This window comes from Ursus arctos, unplaced genomic scaffold (genome assembly GCF_023065955.2).
Source record: "Ursus arctos isolate Adak ecotype North America unplaced genomic scaffold, UrsArc2.0 scaffold_16, whole genome shotgun sequence".
In the NCBI taxonomy this organism is placed as follows: domain Eukaryota; kingdom Metazoa; phylum Chordata; class Mammalia; order Carnivora; family Ursidae; genus Ursus; species Ursus arctos.
In genome coordinates this window covers 28342756-28367514 of record NW_026622830.1, presented here as the reverse complement: position 1 = coordinate 28367514, position 24759 = coordinate 28342756, and the positions used below count along the sequence as shown (strand labels likewise).

At 55.9% G+C, this 24759-nt stretch overlaps 1 protein-coding gene across 1 annotated transcript in view; it reads right to left on the bottom strand.

Moving 5' to 3' along the window:
- EBF4 (EBF family member 4) overlaps positions 1-11390 on the bottom strand; it is a 58575-nt gene extending 47185 nt beyond the window's left edge. The window contains exons 1-4 of the mRNA XM_026503154.4: positions 11079-11390; positions 10445-10566; positions 290-446; positions 16-79 (exon numbers count right to left, since the gene is read on the bottom strand). Coding sequence (XP_026358939.3) covers positions 16-79; positions 290-446; positions 10445-10566; positions 11079-11390 — 655 coding nt within the window. The remainder of the gene's footprint in view (positions 1-15; positions 80-289; positions 447-10444; positions 10567-11078) is intronic.
- Positions 11391-24759: the final 13369 nt, after the last annotated feature.

The window sequence follows — 24759 nt, the reverse complement described above, 5'->3', positions numbered from 1 at the left end:
GCCTCACTCACTCACCGTTGTTATACACCAGCCGGAGGCGGTAGTGGATCCCGTTGTTGGTCTTTTCAGCCCCAGGTTCCTGCGGCGCCAGGATGGGGAGGACGCTCAGTGCTCCCGAGGCTCCTCCGGTCTCCCTTCCCTGCCACCCTCCCTTTCATCCATCCCGCCCCCCTCACCCCTGCACCGGCTGTCCATCCGCCTGCCCCCGGGGAGGGGTTCCCTGAAGCCCCCCTTACCCCCCAGCCCCCCTCCCCCACGCCCTGGCCCCGTGAGCCCACGAGCCTCTCACTCGGTCCTTTTCCACGAAATCGATGAAGGCCGTGCGCTCCACCTCCACGGGCTGCCCCTGCCGGTCATACATGGCCAGCACGAAGTGGAAGAAGTTGGATTTCCTGAGGTTGGAGGGGGGCTGCTTCTCAAAATGCGCGCGTGCCAGGCCCACGCCGCTGCGAGGAGGAAAGGGGCTGGCCAACCACCGGAAGCGCCCTCCTGGGAGAAAGACCGCAGCCCCTCCAACCAGGTAGGGGGGTGCTGGTCCGGCCGCTGAGATCAGATGGGATGGGCCCCTTCCACCCTTGCCAGGGATCTCAGTTCCAGACTCGGCTCCCCGGACTGACGTCACCCTAGCCTGCTCCCCTGGGGACAAGGGGTGCAGAAGGGGGCAACGAGGCACCCCTGCCAGGCGCCCTCCCAGGCTTTTCCCTGGGCTCCACATTTTGAACGGCTGATCTCTAAAACCAAGGTACGAACAGCCCATCTAACTGACCAGAGGCTCCTGTGACTGCCCTTTAGAGCACCAGGGGGCAGCTAGGAGATACTGGGACAAATAACCCAGGGTCCTCCAGCCCACGACTGTGTTCGTGAGCCTGCGGCATCTTCTGGGACATGATGGTGATGTCCCTCAGACGCTCAGAGGCATTAAACTGGCTCAGGGCCACTAGTCTGCCCAGCCCGGCCCCTGTGCTATGTCTGAAGGCGGGGGGCGCGCCCCTCAGGTGTACAGGGACCGGCCTTCTGCCGTGGGAAAGATACACACTGGCTCCCTTGGGCAGGAGGACCTTCTGGTCTAGCCTCGCCATGGGCTGTCTCCCGGCTCATCAGAAATGACTCCTAGAAGTCAGGGGAGCATGTGCCTCTTGATCTCAGGGTTGGGAGTTCAAGCCCCACATTGGGTGTAGAGATTACTTAAAAATAAAATCTTAAAAAAAAAAGAAAAGAAAAGAAAAAGAAATGATTCCTAGAAGCAAGGCCCGGGCAAGAGCAGGAGGAGAAAAACAAAGGCCCTATTCACCAAGCATTTCCTCAGCTCTAGCGATGTACCAAGCCCCGGACACACCGCACTGAGCGAGGCCAGAATTAAATGCCTGGAAAGGAGGGAAGACAGATGCAGGGAGCTGTAACACCTGACAAAGTGCTGGGTGCCCCGAAAAGATGTTACCGTACCAAACAACAGCAACAACAACAAAACAATAGAAGCAAAGGAAGAAAAAATGAATTCTTTCCGTGAGAGACGAGGGGAAGCCTTCACGGAGACGGTGGCTTTTCCCCTGGCTCTTGAGGAACGAACAGGAGCTCAGCAGTTGCGGCAGGCAAAGGGGCAGGACAAACAGCGTGAGAAATGGCTGCGGGTGTGGGGGCTGGTGTCGCTGGACCACAGATTTTAGAAAGTGAAGTGAAGTGAAGAAAAAGGTGCATCGGAAGCCCACGTCTGAAGAGACACGAAAACCAGGCCACGAGTTTAGACTGTCTCGTCCGGGCCAGGCTCTTGAAAAGCGTGTTCCTTAGGTCTCCTATGGCTTCAGATCCTCCCCCTGCAAAAGGCAGCTATGGCCACCGGGGCTGGAAAATGAGGCTTCGAAGCGTGCACAAGTGTATGTGGGGGGCCCCGGGACACCCTCCAGGAATAGACCCTTCTTGACTTGGCTCAGGTTGGTGCTTCCCATGTGTGGTAGCCAAGATGGTGCCCCAGGATCCCCACTTCCTGGTATTTATGCCCATGTGTAGTCCACTCCCAGACTGTATGAGGGTTGGTCTTCGTGGCCAACAGAACATGGCACGAGTGATAGCATATGATCTCCAAGGTTAGGTCATAAAAGACATGGCGGCTTCTGCCTCGTTCTGTTGGGTCAGCCACCCAGGGCAAAGCCGGCTGCCATGTTATGAGGACACTTGAGCAGCCCTGTGGAAGGTCTACATGGAGAAGAACCAAGGTCTCCTGCCCACAGCCAGCACTTAGCTTGCCAGCTGTGTGAACAAGCCACCTTGGAAGAAGATCCACCAGCCCCAGCGAAGCCTTCAGATGACTGCAGCCTCAGGAAAAGCCCGAGCTGCTCCCTCACTCCTGACTCCGAGAAACTGCGTGAGGTAATGGGTGTTTGTTGTTTGATGCTGCTGAGTTTTGAGCTCATTTTTTACGCACCAATTTGGCTGAGGGATAGGGCTGGCGAAATACAAGGAAAGGCCACCAGAAGGTTCTGAAGCCAGGCGGGGCTTAGAAGATGTGGCCTGTGGGGAAGGCGCAGTGGGGTGGGAAAGCGAGAAGCTGTGACGAGGGGATGCAGAGGAGAGGATGGGGATGGGAGTGCTGCCTTGAACCATTCAGACCAGAGTCCCATCGTCTGCCATATTTCTCACTCCTTACTGTTGTTCTGCATATAATTTTAAATCAACTTAGCTTACTCTGCTTCATGCAAAACCGTAATATCTGGGATATCCTGCCTTGAGAGGCTGTGTTTTTCCTGGTACATATTATAGTAAATACATGAACATTAAAAGGACAATTGCTCCATCTCCTTAAGCCTGCTTGGGAGCCTCACTGGCCCTCGTGGAACGCTGATTTCAGGGGCAGAAGTGATGGGTCTTGCTGGTCTCTGATCACGAGTTGAGGGGACCACTGACACCTTCTCTTCCCTATCAAAGGTTCTTTCCACACGAGTCCCTTTCTCCATGGAGGTCCTTCTCCCTCCAGCTTCCCACCTCTTCTGCCCTCTCCTCCCCTCCCCCTCAGGCGACAAAGTCCTTTCAAGTCCCGGCCTTGACCCTCCAGTTTCCCATTTGCCAAGAGGCAGAGAAGCCCGAAGAGCTTTGATCACAGCAGGTCCCTGATTACCGCTGATGAATATGCTAATAAGGCAGCAACCCTGACTCCTCCTTTTGGCCCCAGGACCAGTTTAGGGGGAAGAGACGTTCCCTGGGTCAGGTTCCAGGACCACCTGAGGGGAGAAAAGGCGGAAGGGGGTGGGCTTGTGGAGCCCTCCCAGACCACTAGGCCTTTTATTCTGTCAGCTCGACCAGGAAAGGTGCCTGGAAGGCTCTCAGACAGCAGGGCCGGAGGGCATAGGAAAAGGGGCCTTAACAGAGGAGGGTTGATACTGAGCAACAACCCAGTCCCCTCCACCACTCAATACACCCTTTCTTCCCAGACGCCCCTGCACTTCCAGGCCAAGAGTGAATCAGTGCTGCTGGCATGAGTTCCCTCTCCCATCCATCCCTCTTGGCGAATATCAGTCAGTCCCGGGTCCTGGCTGCCTGCCAGCTCCTGCCAGGCTTCTGAGGACCAGACCTGGGAAGTCTGGCCCAAGTCCCAAGCCAAACTCCCTTCACAGGGCTGCCCTCCATGCCAGAGGGGATTCCTGGGGAGAGAGGTCAGGAAACCCAGGGAGAGGAAAGAGGGCAGGTACCCCTGCCCCCTGCCTGGGGCCTGTGGACCAGTATCCAGTGCTGGCAGCTGGGGGACGGGGAGGGGGCTGCCCTGCCTCACATGCCGATGCCGGCCCCAAAGGCTCCGTTCCGATTCCCGAGAGGCAGCCCAGCATCATCCTCCCTCCCCCACCTTGCCGAGGGGCTCTGAGGCACCCTCATCCTTCCGGGTCACAGCCATCCAGGCAAAACAATGGGACAGGTGGCTAGTTTACAGCTCCTTGACAGGATTACTATCAAGAGCAAGGACAGAACAATATGAGTATTACAGCTCCAGTGCTCCCCCCACCCCTGCTCCTGCAGACCAGGAGAGGACTGTAGAGTGGGCAAGACCCCTGCCGGGCATACCCAGGGCTGCTCCTGCTCTGTGACTGTCTCCAGTTGACCCTGTTCATACCCCTGCGGGACACGGGAGAGGCTCAAGGTGAAATAGAAAAAGTTTTGCTTTAGAAAGGCATTCTCGTATTTCCTATGAACAAGAGACAGAAAATGACAGAAGGATCAATACATCAGCAAGAACGTGGGGTAGCTCTGGACTAGCCCTTCCTTCTCCTGGTTCCCCCCGTGCACCTCCACCCCCAACGTGCAGTAGGTGAGCAATCCGCATGCCTAAACGGAAGGGCAAGCCCCAAAGGGAAAGGATCGGCAGGGGAGAGACTTTAGCTCTTCCCCCCTTGGGAAGAGTCGACGCTTTTGTAATGAGAAAACAAACCAAGAGTAAAGAACTGAAAGAACGAAAGGGCGAGAGATCTGCTCAAACAGCTCTGAAAATGGACACAGGGGATGCAGAGAGGTCAGAGTGCCCCTGCTGGGTGCCTCCTGGGTGCAGAGGTGTGGGAGGTGGGAGGTGGGGCCACTGTCTGCTCTCATACTAGCTTAGAGACAGAGAGATGTGGATGAAGGCCAGCGTCTCTGATTTTGTGGTCTCCCGAGTGGGGTTGCCCAATACCACCACTGGGGTGTGGGGAGAAACTGCAAGGATATTTACTGGGATGAATCCCTTATCTAAAAGGAAAAAGGGGAGCAGGAATAGAGTCCCCGAAGTCTGAAGTCTGGAGAGGCAAGGATTCAAACGCAAACAGTTGATGTGGGAGGTGATTCCAGCAAACACACTTGGCCAGGCTGGGGAATGAGAAAGAGAAGGAGAGGCACTCCATGAAGGGTGCTTTCTCCAGAAGTTACTGCTGTGGGCCACTGCAGCTCCTCGGTCCTGCTGGGAGCTCTGGAAACAGTCTAGAACAGGTGCTTCGGAGGAGGGAGCTGGGGTAGTTATCCACCAACTTCAGTTAGCCATTTGTGGAGGGCTCCTGGGGCATCATTTCTCAGGGCGCCTGGCCCGGTGTGCAAGTGGGCAGCGCAGGCTCAGGCAGCCTAAGAAAGTCTCAGGAAGCAGATGCCCGAGGCAGAAGCAGACCCTTTACCAAGGGTCCTGAGGGGATAGGGGCGGGGTACTAACCACCAGCCATCCAGAGGCCTGCGGTGTGTGAGAAGCCAGTAAAATTACAGCCCAAGGGACTGACGGCAAGTTGGCAGGTAGGCATAAGAACGGCCTCACCTGGTACATGTGCTCCTGGAGCCTGTCAATTCAGAAACATCTCATTCCCTTAGTATCATTAGTGCAAAAGCACGCGGCACAGGCGCCTTCTTCAGATAGATGCAGCTGAATGGTGAGAACGGCCCCATTCATCACTTTTGTGAGACTCCAAAAAGAATCACACATCTCTTGGCTTTCTTAAAAAGATTGTTTTCAACAAAATATTCAAAACAGCTTCCTCTCAACTCCGGAGTGTGCTGAGGTGGTGAGGCACTGCTCTCGTACTCACGAACCTGGACGTGAGAGGAGAAAGCGCTCCTTTTCGTATCTCTACCATGGCCTGCTCACCCCCCTCCCATCTTCTGCTCTGGAATAGTCCATAAGTTACGGGCGACGGTGGCAGAAGAGCTTTGGTGGGTGCAGAGACTTGATGGTCTGAGGACGCCTGCTTTGCAGGAAGCACGAATGCGCATGGGCTTCCTGAGTACGCTGCTGGGAATCCAGGTTAAAGTTGACACCAAGGACAACCTGACCTTCCTGGCTGGGGCCATTCAGGTGGCCTGCGCTTGGGGGATGCATCTGAGGGCAGGCTGGGGGCTGCGGAGTTGTCTAGCTGCTATTGCGGGGGCCACAGTGGTCCCTGGAGATGCTCCTTCCCAGAGCAGGGCAGGACCCACCAGGGCCCTTCTCGAGGCAGCTGCCGGACCCTGCCACAGCTTTCTAGCACAGAGGGCACCACACCATCTCAACTCTGTCCTCAGCAGGCTACTTGGGGCTCCTTACATCCCTGACTACATGCTTATAATAAATACGAGCAATTTAAAACAAGCATCCCAAACCCCTCAGAGGACAAGTGGCCCAGGCCGGAGTTTGGCCTCCCCCCAGGGGCGTCCTCAGATCTTCTGCATCCCCCTGCCCCCTACCCAATCCTAAACTCTTGCCGCCTTCATAGCCCAAGGTTCTGAGCAGTGCCTTGGCTTGGGCCTGATCTGCCTTGGAATCTGGGATGCTGGGGAGATGGAGACAAGCCCTAAGGTCACCTGCAATGAGGGGGAGGCTCCTTTTTACCTGCCCTCCCCCAGGAGGTGGAAGGAACAAAAGCATGTCTCCTGCGTCCCATCCTTTGTCTCAGCTTTCCCTAAAATCTCTGCTAATCTAAGCCTTTCTTTTGCCCATCCTGGCCCATAGATCTCTCTTATCTCTGTGTCCTCTCTCCTTCCTCCAAGGGTTCCACTGGCCCGGCTCCCTGCAGGCCTCCCCTGGGCCCCTGGGCCTGCTGATGGCCATCCAACTGGGCCTGGCATTCCTGGCCGCAGCCAAGGTCTGGTGGCCTAGCCCTGCCCAGCCCCACCGGCCCAGAGCCTAGGTGTGCCACAGACCAGGAAGATAAAAGCTGCGCCCACTGGGGCACACCCACCTGGAAAATGTGGGCAGAGGGAGGACCTGGAGGCTCTGAACCTGAGTCCAGAGGGGCCTGTGGGAGGGGAGGCTTTGCCCTATTCCTGCTGCCGGGCAGCGGCGGCAGGTGGCCTCACCTGCCACAGGAAGTTGTCTAGGTGGCCACGGAAGTCCCCCAGTGGGGTGGGGGGAGGGGAAGGATCTCACTAGCCAGCTCTCCCACCCTTCCTCTGGCCCTCCATTCCACCTAAAGCCTGCCCACCCTGCTTCTCTCTGCCCACCCCCTCGCCACCCACCCACGGGCCTGCCTGCCAGGTCCCAGGCTGAGGAGCGGCTATTAATTATTAAAGCAAACAAAAGCATTTCCTAGCAGGGAGGCTAGCGCGCAGCTGCTTACAGGAAAGGCAGCCCAGCTGGCTTTCTCAGGGCCTGCCTGTGTGCTGGGACTGGCTCGAGGGGGAGGGCGGGCTTGGGTCCTGCAGGGGTCTCCCCGGGGCTGGGAATCACAGCAGGAGAGGAGAGCTGCTTCTGGGTAAACACCCCAGCAAGAGGACGGGTCTGCAGGGCAGTCCGGGGAACACAGGCTGGGGCTGGCATCTGCGACTCGGAGATAAAGTGGCAGCACTGGCCAGGGGTCCTTGTGCAGAGCTCCCCACGGGGAAGATCCTGTCAGCCCTTGGGGATGCCAGACTTCTCTTCCCTCCCCTCTTGCCTCCAGGGCAAGGGCAAGGAACCCATCTCTTTTCCTACTCCTCTTTTGCTCAGAACTTTCCTTCCTGTTGGCAGAGCCTCCCTCACTGATCTTGGCAGGTTCTGGGCCTTCTCCTCCATCTCCATCTTCTGTAAAACTTGGCGTCATAAAGCTGGGAAGCAGCCGCTGCCCAATATCTGGTTCCTGGAGTCAGGTAGAGCTGGAGACCACCAACATGGGGAGGGAAACCCAACAGAAAGGGATCTGGGAACTTTCTAACATGTACTGCTGTTTCCTTCAGCAAATACTCGTTGCCCCCCCCCACTGACTGCTCCAGCCTGTCCCGGTGCTGTGGACACAAGCATGAATAAGCCACCATCCTTGCCCTAAAGGAAGGCACGGGCTGGTGGGGCACTGCTGACTCTGGCCTGTGGCCAGCATCCGTAGGCAGCACTGAGACCTGTTCCTGAGGTCCGGGTGGGAGGACACACATAGAAGGTGCTGGGTGCTGTGGGTCCCTGAGACTGTAAGACTTTATTCAGTGGCTATGTGGGTGCTGGGGCCAGGGGAACAGTTTCAAGAGGCATTATTGGATACCAAGTATCGTGCCAAGGGCTGGAAGGGAGTTTGGAGTTAAACGAGCTCTGAGTGCTGAATACCTGGGAGGAAGTGGGGGTGACTGAAGCTTTTAATTGGAGAAGGACATGATCAGAGAAGAGTTCTTCGGAAATATTGCTCTGGTCCCCCTGGGGCATGGCAGATGGTTTCAAGGGAAAGGTGAGAGACTGCGGCTGGGGCAGTGGGCTAGGAGGCTGTGGTGGGGAACGGGGATAGATTAACCTTCAAGCCAGGGAGGAAAGAGGTGGAGGGCAAGGGCAAACCATTCTTAAAAGTTGACCTCGGACATGAAGAAACATCTAGGAGCCTTGATATCTAGGAGTCTTGACAATCAGGGGGCTGTGGGGCAAGGCATCGACCGTCAGATCCCAAGCAGGCTTGGGGAAGAGTGCTCCTGGGCAAGTTTTCCAGAGGTGAGAGGGAGAGAAAGCAGGCAGAGGTTGAAGAGGGAGGTAAGGACGGGGAAAGGAATGCTTGTTGCTATTTCAGGATGGAAAGACCTGAGCCGAGGACTGACTGGGGATCAAGACACAAATGGGAGAGATGATGGGTCACTTTGGGAAGAATGAGGAGAAAGGATTAGCCTGCTCCCCCCCCCCCACAAGGAGGAAGGTGGTCCAGAGTCAACCAAATGGGGCAGGGGTGTGCTCCCAAGCTGTGTCCTGAGGCACAGAAGTCTCTGGATTTGCAAATAAGGAGCCAGGCCTGAAGAAATGCCCCTCTTCCAATAGGGGAAGCCATCTGAGTCCCAGTGATGCGGCCCCCAAGACTCAGGTGGGACACCTCAATGCCACTCAAGACCCCCCCCACCACGTGCAGACCACACCGCTGATGTTCAGATCCTCTGGGAAAGGGCCCCATCCCCACACTTCTGCACCCATACAGGCTATAAGAGCGCCAACTCTTTCACATCTGCTTCCCCCTCATCAAATCTGCTGCCTTGACACAGGGACAGAGGGTCCGGTCAGAGATAAATAAGAATCCTAAACCCCAGGGCCCCCCTGGAATTCTTCACCCATTTTCACAAGGAGCTCTCACCACAGCCAGTGGTAGAGAAAAAGATGGAGCCCCCATTAAGGAACTGACCATCTCAAATTAAATAAAAAACAGAACCAACAGAAAACCAGGCAGTATACAGAACTATATGCACAGCCCAGGGCCCGGCGTGGGGGGGTGGGGCATGATTGGGAAAAAGATGGGAAGGAAATACACTAAAATGCTGACGGTAGTTGTATTAGAAAGGTGGACTTTTGTTTTCTACTTACCAATTTTTCTGGAATATAGTTATATCATGAGTAAAACTATGTAAATTAATTCATAGCAAGACCCTCTCCTCTTGAAGAGATGAGCTCCAGGGAGAGCCCCCAGCACTCCCTGCTGACAGTCAGCAAAGGACAGGGTGCAGAGACACAGGTTTGGTTGGCAAAGGAAACAAGGTGTGTGTCTGTTAAGGGCTGAGGCTGGGCTTGGACGAGGAGCGGTGTCCGCTGAACAGGGCCGGGGATGGGAATGTTGGGCCGGTGCGCCAGGCCTGCTCGGCCCTGGCAGCCCTCCCGTAGAATCCCTTCAGGCTGCTGGAGGAGCAGCTGCTCAGACCTCGGGGAAGCCAAGCTCCCACGTGCCCCAGGGGTCTGCAGAGGCAGCCCCTCCTTAGTCCTAACCACTGAGAACTCCCGTAGGATATGTACCCCCCCCCCCCCCCCAGCGCACCGCTCACAAGTAAGGGCACAAAAAAGTCCGTGGTCAGGTCTTGTGGGGGCAGGTCAACAAACCCATTAAACTTCCTTTCCAAATCCAGGAGTCCATTCCCTACCCAGGCCCCGTGCCCAGACTCCTGCAAAGGTGTCAGAGGAGAGGAACAGAGGTGCTGGGTTCCCAGGAACCCTCTGCCTCCTCCAGGGCTCTTCACTTTGAGGAGAGGCGGGGCCTGAGCGCCCAGCCCCAGCCCCAGCCCCAATCATTCCAGCCAAGGTGACTGTCCAGCTCGCCTGTTTCCCACTCTTCAGCCCCCCGGCCGCTTCTCTGGCTCCACACGCACCCCTCCTTCAACTCTGAGGGGCGTGGGAAAGCAGACAGGGGGCTGGGTTTTGTGCCTTTGCTGGCGGAGAGCCTCGGAATTGGACAAGGAGAGGTACTGGGACTGCCCACGAAGGAGGGGTTGTCTGTTACTTGACGGCCGGTGGCTGTGGGTCATGGCTCAGGGACGGCGGGCAGCGGGGATACCTTCTATTCTAGAGCCATGGACCGCCCGGCCCCCCGAGCGACAGTCAGAAATCAGATATCAGAGCTGGGGCAGCGGCAGGGGTGGCAGAAGCCCCGCCCCGGCCCGCCCCATATCCTCAGGAGGAAGCGGAGGCGCTCCGGGCAGGGTGGGCGGGAGAGCTTGTCGGGACTGTCCAGAGTTAGGGCTCCCCCCACCCCTCGCCCCAGCAGCTCAGCAGGCTGAGCGAAGGCGGCGCGGAGCCGTCCAACCCGAGCGCGCCGGGTCGCGTCCAAGCGCTTACCTCTGCGCCGCGGTGCTGGCGTCCAGGATGCCCGCGCCCTGCATCCAGGAGCGCACCGAGCCCAAGCCGGCGGGCAGCAGCGGCTCCTCCTTCAGGTTCAGCCCGCCGCGGGGCAGAGTGTCCTGCGCGGGGAACATAGGGGCGCGCAGTCGGTGGGCGCCCCCGCCGCCGGGAATGCGGTCCAGCCGAGGCTGCGGGCGGCTCGGCTCAGCCCGACCCGACGGCAGCGGGCGCCTCCAGGAGCGCAGCGCAGCGCCTGGTCCCCGCGTCTCAGTGCGCGCTCGCCTCTCGGGCGCTCCCTCGGAGAAAGCGGGTCCGCGAGCGCCGGCGCTGTCCCCTCCCCTCCCGGGGCGCGGGGCGGGGAGATGGAGGGATTCCCCCGCGGCCTGAGCGCCGGCGGGCGGACTGCGAGCGAGGCGGGGAGGGCGGGAGCGGAGCCGGCACCCGGTCCGCGCGGAGGCGCCCCAGAGGCGCGCTCTGGCGGCTGCCCAGGGCCGCGGTCGTCGGAGGGGGGGGGCCGAGCGCCCCGGGAGCTGCCTCCGGCGAGGCGGGGGCGCGGGGCTGCCCGCCCTTTCCCCCTCGCGCCCCCCCCACCTCCCGCCCGCCCGCGGCGCCGGCGCGGGGCGCTGATTACCATCCGGGAGGCGGAGGCTGCGGGCGCGGAGCTCGGCGGCGGCGGCGACAGCGGCGGCAGCGGCGGCAGGAGCAGCAGCAGCCGCGCGTCCCGGGGAAAGGCAGGGGCAGCGCCGGGCCAGCAGACGCCGCCGCCGCCGCCGGAGCCCCGCGTGCCCCGGCGCCCCGGCCCTGCCGCAGCCCCGGGCGGCAGCACCTGGAGCAGCAGCAGCAGCAACCCGGCCGACTCCCCCCGGGGCCCGGTTCCCGCGCCGCCCCGCCGCGGCCGCCTCCGGCCGCCGCTCCCCGGGGCCTGGCCACGGGCCCGGGCCATCCCGCCGCCGCCGCCGCTCCCGGGGGAGCGGGAGTCGAAGGGAGGGAGCGCGGGCGGGAGGAGGGATGGCGGGAGCGGGCGGGCCCAGGGGACTGGGGGCCGGGGGAGGCGGGGGCGGGGCGGCGCGGCCGGCCGAGGGGCGGCCGGGGACGTGACATCATCGGGGGAGGAGCGGCTGGGTCCGGGCCGCCGCGGCGGGGCGGATCCTGGCGAGTCGGTCGCCCGGGCTGGGGGCTGCGGCCTGCACGAGGCCGCGGGGAGGAACAGGAGGGACCCGCGGGCCCTGGGAGGCCCGGGCAGGGGGCAGCCGGGGCTGCGCGGCGAGCGAACCGCGCCAAAGCCGGGGGAGCGCGCCACGCCGCGCTCAGAAACCGCCGCCGCCTCCGGGTCGCCGCGGGACAGAGCTCGGGCTGCTGGCCTCACCTCCCTCTCCGAGTACCCGCCGTATTCCCCACGCTGGCACCCCGTTCCTGCACTTGCGGCTCATTTCGACGCCTCCGTGCTTTTACTCTTGATGTTCTTTGCTCGCCCCTGCTGTCCTCCTTGCATTTCCCCTGGTGAACCTGACCTCGGTTGAACCTCAGCCTAGGACTCAAAGCTCCCTCTCTCCCTTAGACTGGGCCCCAGACAGCTGAGTGGCGTCCCTGCACACTCCACCCCTCGGCCCCTGCCCTGGGTCGCCTGAACCTAAAGCATTTTTGTTTCCAGCCTGTGCCTTTCTGAAACCTCTTGATTTCTGACTGCAAGTTGGACCCTTAGGGCTCAGTTAGGACTCGGAGCCCAACTCACCTCCTCTTTCTCCCCAGCTCCTTCCTTCACAGATTTCATTCCTTTTTTTTTTTTTTTTTTTTTTTTTTAGTTTCTGGCACAGAAATCATCTCACCCCTGTTCCTAGGGGCAGAGCCATTTCTGTCCCTCTCCTCACACTCTGGATTGATGTGTCCTGGCCAAGCTTTGAACAAGTCCAGAATAATAGTCCAGTACCTTCCTGCAGAACAGCTCGGGGGTGGCCTGCCCTGCCTGCGGCTTGCACTCTCAGATACCCCTGGAATACCACTTTCCTGCCCCAGTCGACTCCCATCCTCTGTTGGGGGGCCTCCAAATGTGCAGTTGGTGGTCCACCCCACATTGACCTAGATGAGGGGTCCCAGGGGCACTGCTGGGCCTCCTATCACCCCAGAAGCTCACCTTCTCTCTTGGCTTCTTTCCTCTTTGCCATGCTTCCTTCTCCATGGCCCCCTTCCCATCACCTGCAGGGCCTGTGGCTCCCACACAGACTTCTCCAAGTGTCAGCTTTTACCCTGGGTGCGATTATCAAAGGTAAGTCTGTCGTTATGGTGAGTTCTTCTGCCAGTCTTTCTCCTTCTCCTTATCTGACTCTAAATCCTTGCTCCTCCCAGCATGGTCCTGGCCCAGCAGCAGCAGCAGCAGCAATACGTGGGAGCCTGTTAGAAACGCAGCGTCTTAGGCTCTGCCCCGGCCAGCTGAATCAGAACCAACATTTGAACAAGATCCCAGGTGACTTATGTACACATCACATTTGAGAAGCGTTGCTTTAGAGACCCCCTCCTAAAGCGTTCCATACTTGCTTCACCCCTCTCTACAATCTTCAAAGCTACCTCTGGCTCTCGAAATTTCCAGCAGACGGCCTACCTCTTAATGGAGAGGGTCTGGGGAACGGTGGCAGGATCCCGCTGTCTCTCTCAGCCGTTCGTGGTTTCCATCCATTCTCAGGCTCATCGCCCATTCTGTTCTCTCCTTGCGCCCCCGGTAAACATGGGGACTCAGGGACCGCTTTACTAAGTCCCATCTTCTGCACCTCCAGATGTTGCCCCATCTGATCCGTGCGTGTCTTGGTCCTCCTTTCCTCAGCTCCGACCTCCTCATTCTTAAAAGAACCCTCCCCTTGTCCCCGCCTCCTCCTCCAACTTGTGCCCCTCCTGTTTCTTAGAGTCCCTAGGAGTACTCCCCCAAGGATGCCTCGCCAGCCCCCAGCAAGCCACTCCCGAAGCCCTAGTGGTCTGGCTCCCTTCCAGCTCTGCCGCTGTGTGCTCTGCGCTCAGGCCTCAGGCCCTCTGGCTCCCTGCAGCGCCGGGCTCTCCAACCCTCCTCCTTCCACACACCCCATAGCGAGGGCCATCCTGAGGACCAGAGCTCTCTGCCTCTCTTGCGCCTGCGAGTGCCCCAGGCTGCTGGGCCTTGCTTCCTTCTCCCCTTCTTCCCTCAGAGCGCTAATGCTCTTCCACAGCCTCAGAGGGTCTTGGGGACACGATCTCCTAGGGTGGGCCTCCATCCTGCTTCTGCCGTCCTGAACATCGACTGGTGAGCACGAGCTGGCCTTGACTCCTGAGGACGAGGGGTGCACCTGGCTCTACAGAGGGTCCTTAACACCATAGCTCTGTCCCTGGGCCAGGAATAAGGCTGCTTGGTCTCTGCAATCTAGCTCTTCCTCCTGCCCCCCTCCCCGTGTCTGTCCATGGAAACTTCTCCTGATGCCCATCAGGCTTGGGGCCAGGAGTTCATCTCTGACACTATCTCCCTGCCCCCAGCTGCCCGCCCCAATCACGCTCCATCCTCCTGCTGTCTCTTGCTTAGAAACTTCCCTATGTCTCTAGTGGCCCCCAAGTAGACATTTAGGGACTCAGCCTTTTTAGGGTCTCTAAGCCCTTTGATGCCTGATCCACATGTCTCTTGCCAGTCTTCCCTCCATTTCCTTTCTGGGCAAGTCCCTTGCTTGCCCGACGCCAAAGATCTTACTCTTTCCCAAACACAGGCTGCCACTGCCAACACCAGGCCTTTCATCTGGCTGGTCCCTCCGGAGGCAGTGCCCTCACTATGGCCCCACCTTTCTTCTCCGGGAGGCTTCAGGGTCCACATTCCTTTTCATGATGGTGGAAGGGCTTTGCTGTTGCAGATCTTTGTGGTTCTAGAAGGTTCTTCCCAAAGTAGACTTGGGGTTTAGGTGCTCAGGGTTAACCTGGGGCAGAAAGGGGAGTTAGCAGCACCGAACTAAGGCCAGTTTGGAGGGGCTCCTGACATGCATGGGTTTCTATTCTATAGTAAACACAGGGACCAGAAAAAAAAAAAAAAAAAAAAAAAAAAAAAAAAAAAAAACCAACCAGGATGGTGTTTGTGGCTGCCTCGGGCCTGCAGCCCCAGAAAAAGGCTTCTGGGTTAGAGCCACTGAACCAGGGGGCAAGGCCTCTGAGCCATGAAGGCATCAGTTGGGCCCGCAGGGAGAAGGGCCAGGAGCAAATTCTGAGTCAGTCCTTGTGGTTGGAGGTCAGTGTCTCTGCTTTAGTTTCAGCAAGTCTGTTTCTTGGAGCTCCGGGCGCGTTTTTATGTTTTGTGTTTTCTGGGCATCGCAGTGGGGCGATGAGAGACTTGTGAACGCTCAGTGTCATCCAGAGCGATGCAGGGACAAGTCCTGGGGCCAGCCCAGAAGAAGGGCCTGGGCCTGACACCAGGACAGCCCAGGGAAAGGCCGGTGCAGCTGGGTGAGTGGCTCTGCTGACTTGCTTTAAGGTGGAAGCTCTTAGCACCTGGAGCACCAGAGGTGACGCGGAGGAGCCGGCGTTTTTCTGGGGGCCTGGGCCGTGAGACAGAGTTTTAAAGATTTTATTTATTTGAGAAAGAGAGAGAGTGAGCGCAAGAGAGTGCACAAGCAGGGGGAACAGCAGAAGGACAGGGAGAAACAGACTCCACACCAAAGGAGCCTGATGAGGGGCTCGATCCCAGGACCCTGACATCATGACCTGAGCCAAAGGCAGATGCTTAACCGACTGAGCCACCCAGGTGCCCCCAGATAGTATTTTAAAAACCAGCAGAACTCACTCATTCTCTCTCTCCAAAAGGGGTTGCAACACCACACAAAACAGATCTCAGGTGGTGCGTTAGGCAGAAGTCCTCTGGCCAGGCTGAGTGTTGGGCCATAGCGCCCCCTGGAGGTCCCAGAGTGTCAGGTACTTGGATCCACTTCAAGGTCAAGTTCTCTTGATAGCTATCACCATGTAGACAGAATAAAAGTATGAAAGCATCCACTAAATGCGGTTGTTCACATGTTCCATGGAGAACACGACAATGCCTGGGGCTATCGCAGAAGGTTTCCGGGTGGGTATGCCCCAGCTCTCAGCCTTCCTCCCGGGTGACTTCCCCTGTTGTTGGGGGCAAGACCCACACTACAGGTGTTCGTCTTGCCTTGGGATCCCTCCCACTCCCAAATCTAGGCTGAATTACTCAATCTTGAATAATACACAGCGGGAGTCAACACTTTGGCAGAAGAGTTGAGCGCCCATCTCCCATTTCTAGGCTGGAAGAAAGACAGCATGTCCCCTCCATTTTCCTGGTTGTCCACACCCCTAGCAATCACAAACCAAGTCAAAGACACCCAGGCTCATCCTCACTGAGGAAGTGGAGAGGAACTATTTCACCTGGGGCAGTAATATGTGCAGTCAGCCAGCCCCTTTATTCACCCAGTAGCTTTCAGAGAGGGCCTGGGACCTGCAGGTTTCCAAGCCAGTCCTGTAGCAGTGTCCAACACTGTCCCCGGAGAGCCGGCCCTCAGCTCTCCACAGGCAGTGGTGGAAAATCGGAAAGGACAGCATGTAAGTATGATGGGGGGGGGGGAAGACCTGTGGGGCAAGACCAAATTCCTTTTCTGATGGCTGTGGGGTCAGCAGGAAAGGAAGCCATCATGTCTGAAGTAGGGGTACGGTAAGGGGTGAGGGGAGCAGAGGAGGGTGGGATGGGCCTGTTTTTCACCTTGTTCTGGGTGAAGTGGGGAGAGGGCCTGGCAAAGGCCAATTCTCCAGGAGGCTTAAGCTTCAGGGACCCTCATCCACACGGGCCCCTTCCAAGGCCCTTCGAAAGCTCCTTGCACTGTGTTCCCATGGTTATATATAATTATGTCTTCAAAAGTTGGTCTTTTTCTTCAGGCTCCCCTGAACCTCCATCTTCCCACAGGGCCTGGGGTTGGGTAGGAACCGTTCAGGTAAGAGATAATAAAGACCTAAACTAAGGCAGCTCAGGGCGGAATGAGAGGAACAAAAGAGAGAGATGTTTTCATGGAAAAGGGCTGGCACTTACCGACCCGTAGCTCTTGCTGACGGGGATTTTTGTCTCTTCTCTGGTGTCCGTCGTGTTCAGAACAGTGGCTGGTCCACAAGTGCTTGTGTAATGAATATAGAAGTCAGGAACTTATGACTAATTAGGTACGTGGGGGTCCCGCAGGGTGCCCCAAAGAGACGAGCTCAGCACGCCTACCACCTGTCACCCAGCCCTGCTCTGCCCTGTCACCCAGACCCGCTCCTGGGGTAGAAAGCATCAAGGCGTCTCCTCTTTAACCTTCAATGGCCAGCTGGCCTGTTGGAGCCAGGTCCTTGGAACGCACCACATGGTGGAAAGGACTTGGGGCCTGGAGACTCAAGTAGGCAAGATCATTGCCTACTTATTACAGTTTATATGATTAAATATTCTTTCCTAATTATCCTGAGCTTCATTTACTTCCTGGGTAAGCCGGGGGTGCCGAGGGTCCCTTGGTGTGACGGTTAAGTGTTGAACAACTGCCTCTCAAAAAAGAAACCCGATTCGTAGCATTTGCCGATTTTCATGTGGTATGTTTCCGCTGCGGCTCGTGTCCAACTAGTGATGTGATGCGACTGGACGTGCCGGGAAGAGACGCGCATGGTAGGTTCCCCAGAGCTGGGCAAGCCGTCCCTAGCACACCCCGGTGTGGGCCCGGCGATAGAACCCCCCTACCTGATCAAGCGTGGTGGACCAAGGGGCCCCATATTCTGGGTCAGGCTGTATGCGGGCAGTTCTTTCTCCTGGTGAGATGACTTCAGGTTGGGTGAAATGTATGTGGATGATCGATTTGACCCAATGCCCCTTTTTTTTTTTTTTTAGTTTTTTTTAAAAGAAGTGTTGATTTTTTTAAAATGATGGTATAATGCAGTAATTTCACATGTATACCTCAGTAAAGCTTTTGCACATATATACCCATATAACCCCTGTCTGGATTAGATACAAGCCCTTTGCCGCATCCCAGCAGCCTCTCTGGTACCTCCTCCCTGTCAGTGCATGCCCCTCTCCTGACTTCTTTTCTTTTCTTTTTTTTTTTAATTTTATTTATTTATTTGATAGAGAGCGAGCACAAGCAGGGGGAGCGGCAGGCAGAGGGAGAAGCGGGCTCCCCGCTGATCAGGGAGCCCGATGCAGAACTCAATCCCAAGACCCTGGGATTGTGACCTGAGTTGAAGGCAGATGCTTAACCGACTGAGCCACCCAGGAGCCCACCCACTCCTGACTTCTAGCACCGTGAACGAATTTTCTCCATCCTGGGAGTTTGTCTGAATGGTGTCATGCGCTATGGAGTTTTTTGTATTTGGCTTTTACTCATCGTTAGGTCTGTGAGAGTTTATCGATGTTGTCGTCATGTGTAAGAGTTTTCCCATTTCTGTGTAGTACTCCTAGTGCTGACTTTTAATAACTTTAACTCAATACAAGTTTTTGTTTGTTTTAATGCTTCTCATGCCTGTTTCTGTTGCTCACCTATGAAAGTGTGGATTCCACAGGTTGGCCCTCCTGGCCCCATACTTAGTCCCATGATGCTCTGCTTCTCCTTGGCCCTGACTCATCCTCCACCACTTCCTCTCCTCCCAAAACATCGGCCATACCCCTCAGAATCCCTTCTCCATAATTAGTCCACTCCCTCATATTCTCAACATTTCTTTATTTTTAAAAAATATTTTATTCATTTATTTGACAGAGAGAGAGCACAAGCACTGGGAGCAGCAGAGGGAGAGGGAGAAGCAGGCTCCCCGCTGAGCAAGGAGCCCGATGTGGGGCTTGATTCCAGGACGCTGGGATCATGACCTGAGCCGAAGGCAGATGTCTAACCGCTGAGCCATCTAGGTGCCCCTCAAAATTTCTTTACATGCCTTTCTCCTCTCTAGTCTTAACTGACACCTGAATGACACCTGTTATGGGCTGAATATTTATGTCCCCCTGAAATTCCTATGCTGAAGACTTAACCCCCAGTGTGACTGTATTTGGAGACAGGGCCTGTGAGGAGGTGCTAAAGGTTAAATGACATCATGAGGATGGGACACGAATCCCATAGGGTTGGTGCCCTTGTGAGGAGAGGAAGGGAGAGCTCTCCCCTACCATGTGAGGACCTGGTGAGAAGGTGGCCGGCTGCAAGCCAGGAAGAGAGTCCTCACCAGGAAATGAATCGGCTAGCACCTCGAGCTTGGACTTCCCAGCCTCCAGCACGTAAGACCATAACCGTCTGTGACATGCCCCTCGTCCATGGTATTTTGTCCTGGCAGCCCGAGCAGCCTGCACTAACACCCAAGGACAGCCCTTCTCCTAAGGCCCTTTCTAGCACTGCCCATTTATTCTCCTTCACCGCACTACATGGAAGTATTTGGAATTTGACCTTGCCCTACTTTCAAGCTAATAAGTTCACCTGTAACCGGACGTTACTGTTAACCTGTTAACGGATGCTGGTTGAAGACATCCGATTCCTGGATCAGAGACGAGAAACTTTATTACTCACAGCACAACAAGTAGCGATCATATTTGCATCGGGTCCCCTGCCCTCCGAGTCCCACAGGGCCACACAGGGAGCCCTCTGGGTGTTGTGCACGTGGTGGGTTTGTGTTGTATCAGCACGAGAATGAGGCAGCCGCCTCTTCTGTAGAAATCAGTAAGCAAGCTCTTTGTCCTTGAAGCAAACTCAAGGTTGCTGCTGCACACACCACCCTGAGAAATACCCCAGGCAGGGTGATCGGGGCCTTGTACGCTCTGCGGGTCCAGAACAAACGTAGAAATCAGTAAGCAAGCTCTTTGTCCTTGAAGCAAACTCAAGGTTGCTGCTGCACACACCACCCTGAGAACTACCCCAGGCAGGGTGATCGGGGCCTTGTACGCTCTGCGGGCCCAGAACAAACGTACAGTGACGCACGGCTGATGTGGTTTGCCTCTCCCAGTAATCGGCCCTGCGCATTCTTGGCTGACTTGAACACTCACATGAATATGCCACTCCATCCGCCACGCTGATTAATCTGATCAACAGAGACTGGGGCCAAATCTGCTCAATCTGTCTCATACAGAATTTAATTAAGTCTACTATCTGTAGAACTTGAAGCATCAAGCTGAGGCCAACCTAAAGTATGGGCTTCGACCTTGCCACCTAGGGTTCCAGCCTCAGTCACCAGTGAATGAGTCCCAAGGGGATCAGCAGGTCTGTTTGCAGAGAGTCAGGATATAGTCCGAACCCAGGTTATAATCCATTACAATTCTCACAAGTGACTTTTAGACTCGTCTACTGATTTTGATGTCACTGCCAACAATTATAGGACGCAGTAGATGGGCCAAAAAGGAATCCCCATCCCTAATGGAGAGACATTCCATGGCCCACATACAAACGTATGCCTCGAAGAGTCACATGTCACCCAGTTCAAGATTTGTAGTGAATTCCAATTTGTATCACCATTGCCAGGGCTGGTTAAGCCCATGGGCAAGGTCACCAAGCCGGTGCGGCCTCGGTTGCCACATACGAACCAAGACCACCCGGGTGACAGGAAAATATGTGCATTTGTACCAGTCCGACTGCCACAAGGTTGTGCTGGATGGGGTCTTGGTACAAGGCCGGGGGAGGGGAGGTTCCATGTTTCGGAGCTGCCGTCAGTGGCAAAGGGCACAACGGAATAGTCCAGGACCAGCCATGCCGATGTGAGTTTCCTGTTTCCATAGCATGTGGACAGGACGACAAACCCAGAAGGGGTCAGGCTGCCAGCTGAACCTTAACTCGGAAAACGAGGTGATAGTTTTGCTAGGCTGCAGTGCTGGATTGGGGGACAAAGAGAATGTCAGTCACCCCTCTCTCCCTGCATCGAAGGTGCCATTGGGCTTCCGTACCTGTGGGGGCAGTGTGTCCCCTTCCAGTAGCTAGTATTTCACCTTTTCTCCCGTCTTTCCCGACTCACACCCTGACCTGTTATCTGGCGGGGCCAGGTGTGAGTGGGACAAGATGTACAGGGACCCCTTACGTCGCCCATCTTGGCCTCTGTGGGCCAGTGTAGGGGGGATTGGCAAGCAGTGTACTTAACCAAGTAGTCGTTACCTTAATGACCTAGGATCATGTAAATCCATCAGGAGAGTCCAGGTGGCTAAACCACAAAAATGAAGTCTGAATCCCCCAGGTCGCTCTGCCAGGCTGACAACCAGAGGCTGTACCAGCTAGGCTGGCCTGGGGTTGTTGTTGGGGGAAAAAAGGAGTTATTTTTGAGGTGGCCCATTCCAACGCCGGATAATATGGAATGCCTGCAGATGGTAGGGAGCCTGGCAAGGCCATCAAGTACCTTGACTATTCGCCCGTGGTTGGGTGGCTTTTGCAACAAAGGGTGCGTCGTTGTCCGGCTGCAGAAGGTGTGAAAAGCCAAAACTTGACACGGCTTAGTTTCGAGGGCCACGGCGGTGTGGCCAGTCTCCTGATCAGACTAGGGTAGGAACACGATAACCCGAAAATGTACGCACAACAGTGAGGCACCAATGATCGCCCAGAGAGAGGGTCAAAGGTCTGAGATAGTCAAGCATCTAGGAGCAGACGGGGGAGCCATGCCCCACGTGATGTGGCCTCTTCACTGTGAGACAAACAGTCTACCTTTGGGGAGGCAACACAAGTGTGATACGTAGCGGTGGCCTCTGCACCAGAAACATAGTTCTTCACTTTGTGCCCTGTCCACAGTGGCCAATGTGTTGCCTTGTCTGGTGCAGTGATGGATCTAGGCAGTGGTGGCAGTTGTATGGCCAGTGCAGGCTGGGCCGGCAACCTGAACCCGGTGGGTCAGACGAGAGAAGGGTCCTTACCGTGGGCATCTCCATGAACAACCTAGGGGGTCTGATTGGCAGAGAGATTTGTTTACACAGCTTGCAGCTCCCATGAAAAATGTCTTCGATCTGCCAGTCTCACCGACAGGCCAGCTAGGTCATGGACAGCAACACAAAAGGCAATAAAAGTGAGCCACATTTCACCAGGGGACGTCTCGGCCAGGGCTGTCGGCTGCCTTGAGTTCTGCGCACTGAGCAGAATGAACGTGGCTACTCTGGCTCTGCCTTGCTGGCGTGGAGGCTGAGTGTGGACATCATCAGGTGTCAGCGCGGCCAAACCACTGGTGAACCAGGCAGGCACTTGGGGGATCCTCTGTGAATTGAGGGCCCCATTGAGCTAGCAGGTGATGCTTCAGGTGATGAAGCGAGGAAGGGAGTTCTCCCCAAAGGGATTGCCACCACCCTCTCATGTACAATTCAGATTCTGTTAGGGACAGGCCAGCTGTGCTCTTGAATAAAGCAGTTCCATTTGACTGTTAAGGCCTTTTGTGCTCTTCTCTTGGTAGCCACTAAATCCAAGTTGACCCGTCCCAGAATGGGGGACGTCAGGTGGAAAGTGACAGGACCCGTATAGGTCAGTAACAAGCTAGTAAGGTTTTGTTTTGTTTTTTAAGCGCTGTACTTCGTGACTGTGTCCGGCTGGTGGCGCTGTTGTGCTGGAAAATGGCCTCTGCGTAATTGCAGCCATAGAGGCTATTTTCCCCGTTCACCTTTCTCCTCTTGGAAGCCTATAGTTTGTTCCATTCCGAGTGCTCAGGAATCACTTGTGGACAAGCAGCAGCCTCTGAGTGGGCAAAGGCGCTGACACTTACGGGCACTCACAGCACAAGCCTGTACAAGCACCAATACCAATTATATTTTCAGCCGTGGCAGCCCCAGCGCAGAACACTGAATTGGCCTGAAGGTCCCAGCTACAGGACGGCTTTAATTTCCCTTCCCTACTGCAAACGTTGCTCAGAGCCCAGCAGTTGAAACTGGGTGATTTTTTTACCTTATGGGAAAAACAGACCAAGGAGTTTAATGTGTGCCAATTAGGAGCTGTTGCAACAGCTGCAGGAGATAGGAGATCATGCTATTCCTTTTTTTTTTTTTTTAAAGATTTTATTTATTTATTCGACAGAGATAGAGACAGCCAGCGAGAGAGGGAACACAAGCAGGGGGAGTTGGAGAGGAAGAAGCAGGCTCATAGCGGAGGAGCCTGATGTGGGGCTCGATCCCATAACACCGGGATCACGCCCTGAGCCGAAGGCAGATGCTTAACCGCTGTGCCACCCAGGCGCCCCTCCTTTTTTTTTTTTTTTTAAGATCTTATTTATTTATTTGTCAGAGAGAGAGAGGGAGCACAAGCAGGGGAAGCAGCAGGCAGAGGGAGAAGCGAGCTCCCTGCTGAGCAAGAACCCCCTCCCCGCCCCCCATGCAGGACTGGATCCCAGGAATCCGGATGCCAAAGGCAGACACTTAAGGAACCGTGCCGCCTAGGTCTGGAGGTCATTCTATTCCAAGGCAGGGGGGTGGGAAGGTTGGGGGTTTTCTGGGGGGGGGTGGGGAGCAGGGGTGCAGAGGAGGGATGGAGGAGAGCAGAGAGTGCTGGGGGGAGGGGGAGGCTAGCCCATGGGGCAGCAGTGGGGGGAGCCGGCAGGCTTTTACTTTCTCTTGGCTTCTGGCCTTAAAGGTGACATACCACTGCCTTCGCCCCCCCCCCCCCCCGCCCCCATACCTCTTTCTAGTGTCAGTCCAGGGAGCCCCTGAGCCCAGGGTCATTTTGCCCCTGTTCCACACTGCATTCCTTGGTGCCTTCAGCCATCCCGGCTGCATCTATCCACAGGACATGGTAAGGTGGTGACATGGGCACTTGGGTCCTATAGAGCTACAAACATTTGAGGCCCTTACCTCCATGAAGTTCCCAGCATACTCCACTTTTTCATCAAAGCAGCTGAGGGGAGAGAGGGATCGGGGTGCACAGAGGGACACAGCAGTTCTTGCCAGCAAGCAAAGTGTTTTGGTCACTCTGGGTTTGAACGGCCACCTGTGGGGCTCACCCAAATACATTTGTAACGCTTTTGGTTCACCTACAGTTCGACTTCAGACACACTGACACCGTTTGTTTCGGCTTTTGGAGTCCTCTGGTCCAGCAGCCACATCCGTAGTGTTGCCCCACCGTCATAACAGCCCTTCCACCTCCTGCACGGACAGTAAGTGGGAACCAAAGCACCATTCCGGGGACTTGTTTCAATCCTACCTCTCCCTGCTTCATCTCATTAACAGGTTCGGCCACTGTGAGACCCTCACTTGAGCCCCCCTCACCCTGCTGCCCACCATTTGGAGAAGATTCACTAACATACACCAGGGAGTCTCTTCAGAACCCCTGGCCTGGTCCACAGGGTCCTTCCTCTTCTAGAAAACCATTTCTCTGTTAGCATCCCATCCTCACTGCCAAAACCATCAGCGTCTGGCATTTGAATTTACCCTGCTGATCAGTGGTTAATTAGCTTCTTGCTGTCTCATGGATGCTGGCCAAGATGAGACTCCTGGCCAGAGACTAAGGGCTTTATTACTCATAGCACAGGAAGCAGCATAAACAGAATGTTTACACTGCCTCCCTTTCCCCCGAAGTCCCACAGAGGCAATGGGGAAGGCCTCAGTGGATGCTGTGATGCAATAGGTTTCTGAGGAACACTGATCCTGGGGAACCCACTTCTTTTATAGTAGAAAATAAGCAAGCCCGCTCTTTGTCCTGGAGGGAGATATTGCTACATTCCCCAAAGCTGCTCTGCAAACACAAGCCTGAGAAATGGCACAAAGAACAGTTAGGACCTCACATTCTTGGCATACCCAGAAAGAGTGTGTAGGGACACTCCAAGCTCTCCCAACAGCTCCTACCCTGGGTCCACTTCCAGGCCACGCCTGTCTCTTTTTTTATTTTTTAAAAAGATGTATTTATTTGAGAGAGAGGGAGAGAGAGCAGGGGGGAGGGGCATAGGGAGAGGGACGGAGAGAAACTCAGGCAGACTCCCCTCCAAGCATGGAGCCCAACTCGGGGCTCCATCCCACCAGCCTGAGGTCATGACCCAAGCTGAAATCAAAAGTCGGACACTTACGTGACTGAGCCACCCAGGCAGCCCATCTGTCTCTTTTTAAAAAGCCCTTCTTCTCAGTCCTGATGCCCAGACTGGATGATGGAAGCAGAATCAAGGAAAAGAGAAATCCAAGCTCTTTTAAGATCACAGATGCAAAAGACTTCAGCAGAGGTCAGCAGAGCAAACAGAGCGGTATACTTAAGAATAATATATCAGAACCAAGCCCGCTAGTCTAACATATGCGGCTGCCCAACATTATAAAGCTCATCAATGTATAATAACAGACTCAAGGATAAATTTCATTATTTCAATTAGCAGATACCTATGAGGCAGAAGTCGACAAAAATAACAAAATTCTAGCCTTCACTGAACTTACATTCAAGTGAGAGACAAAGACC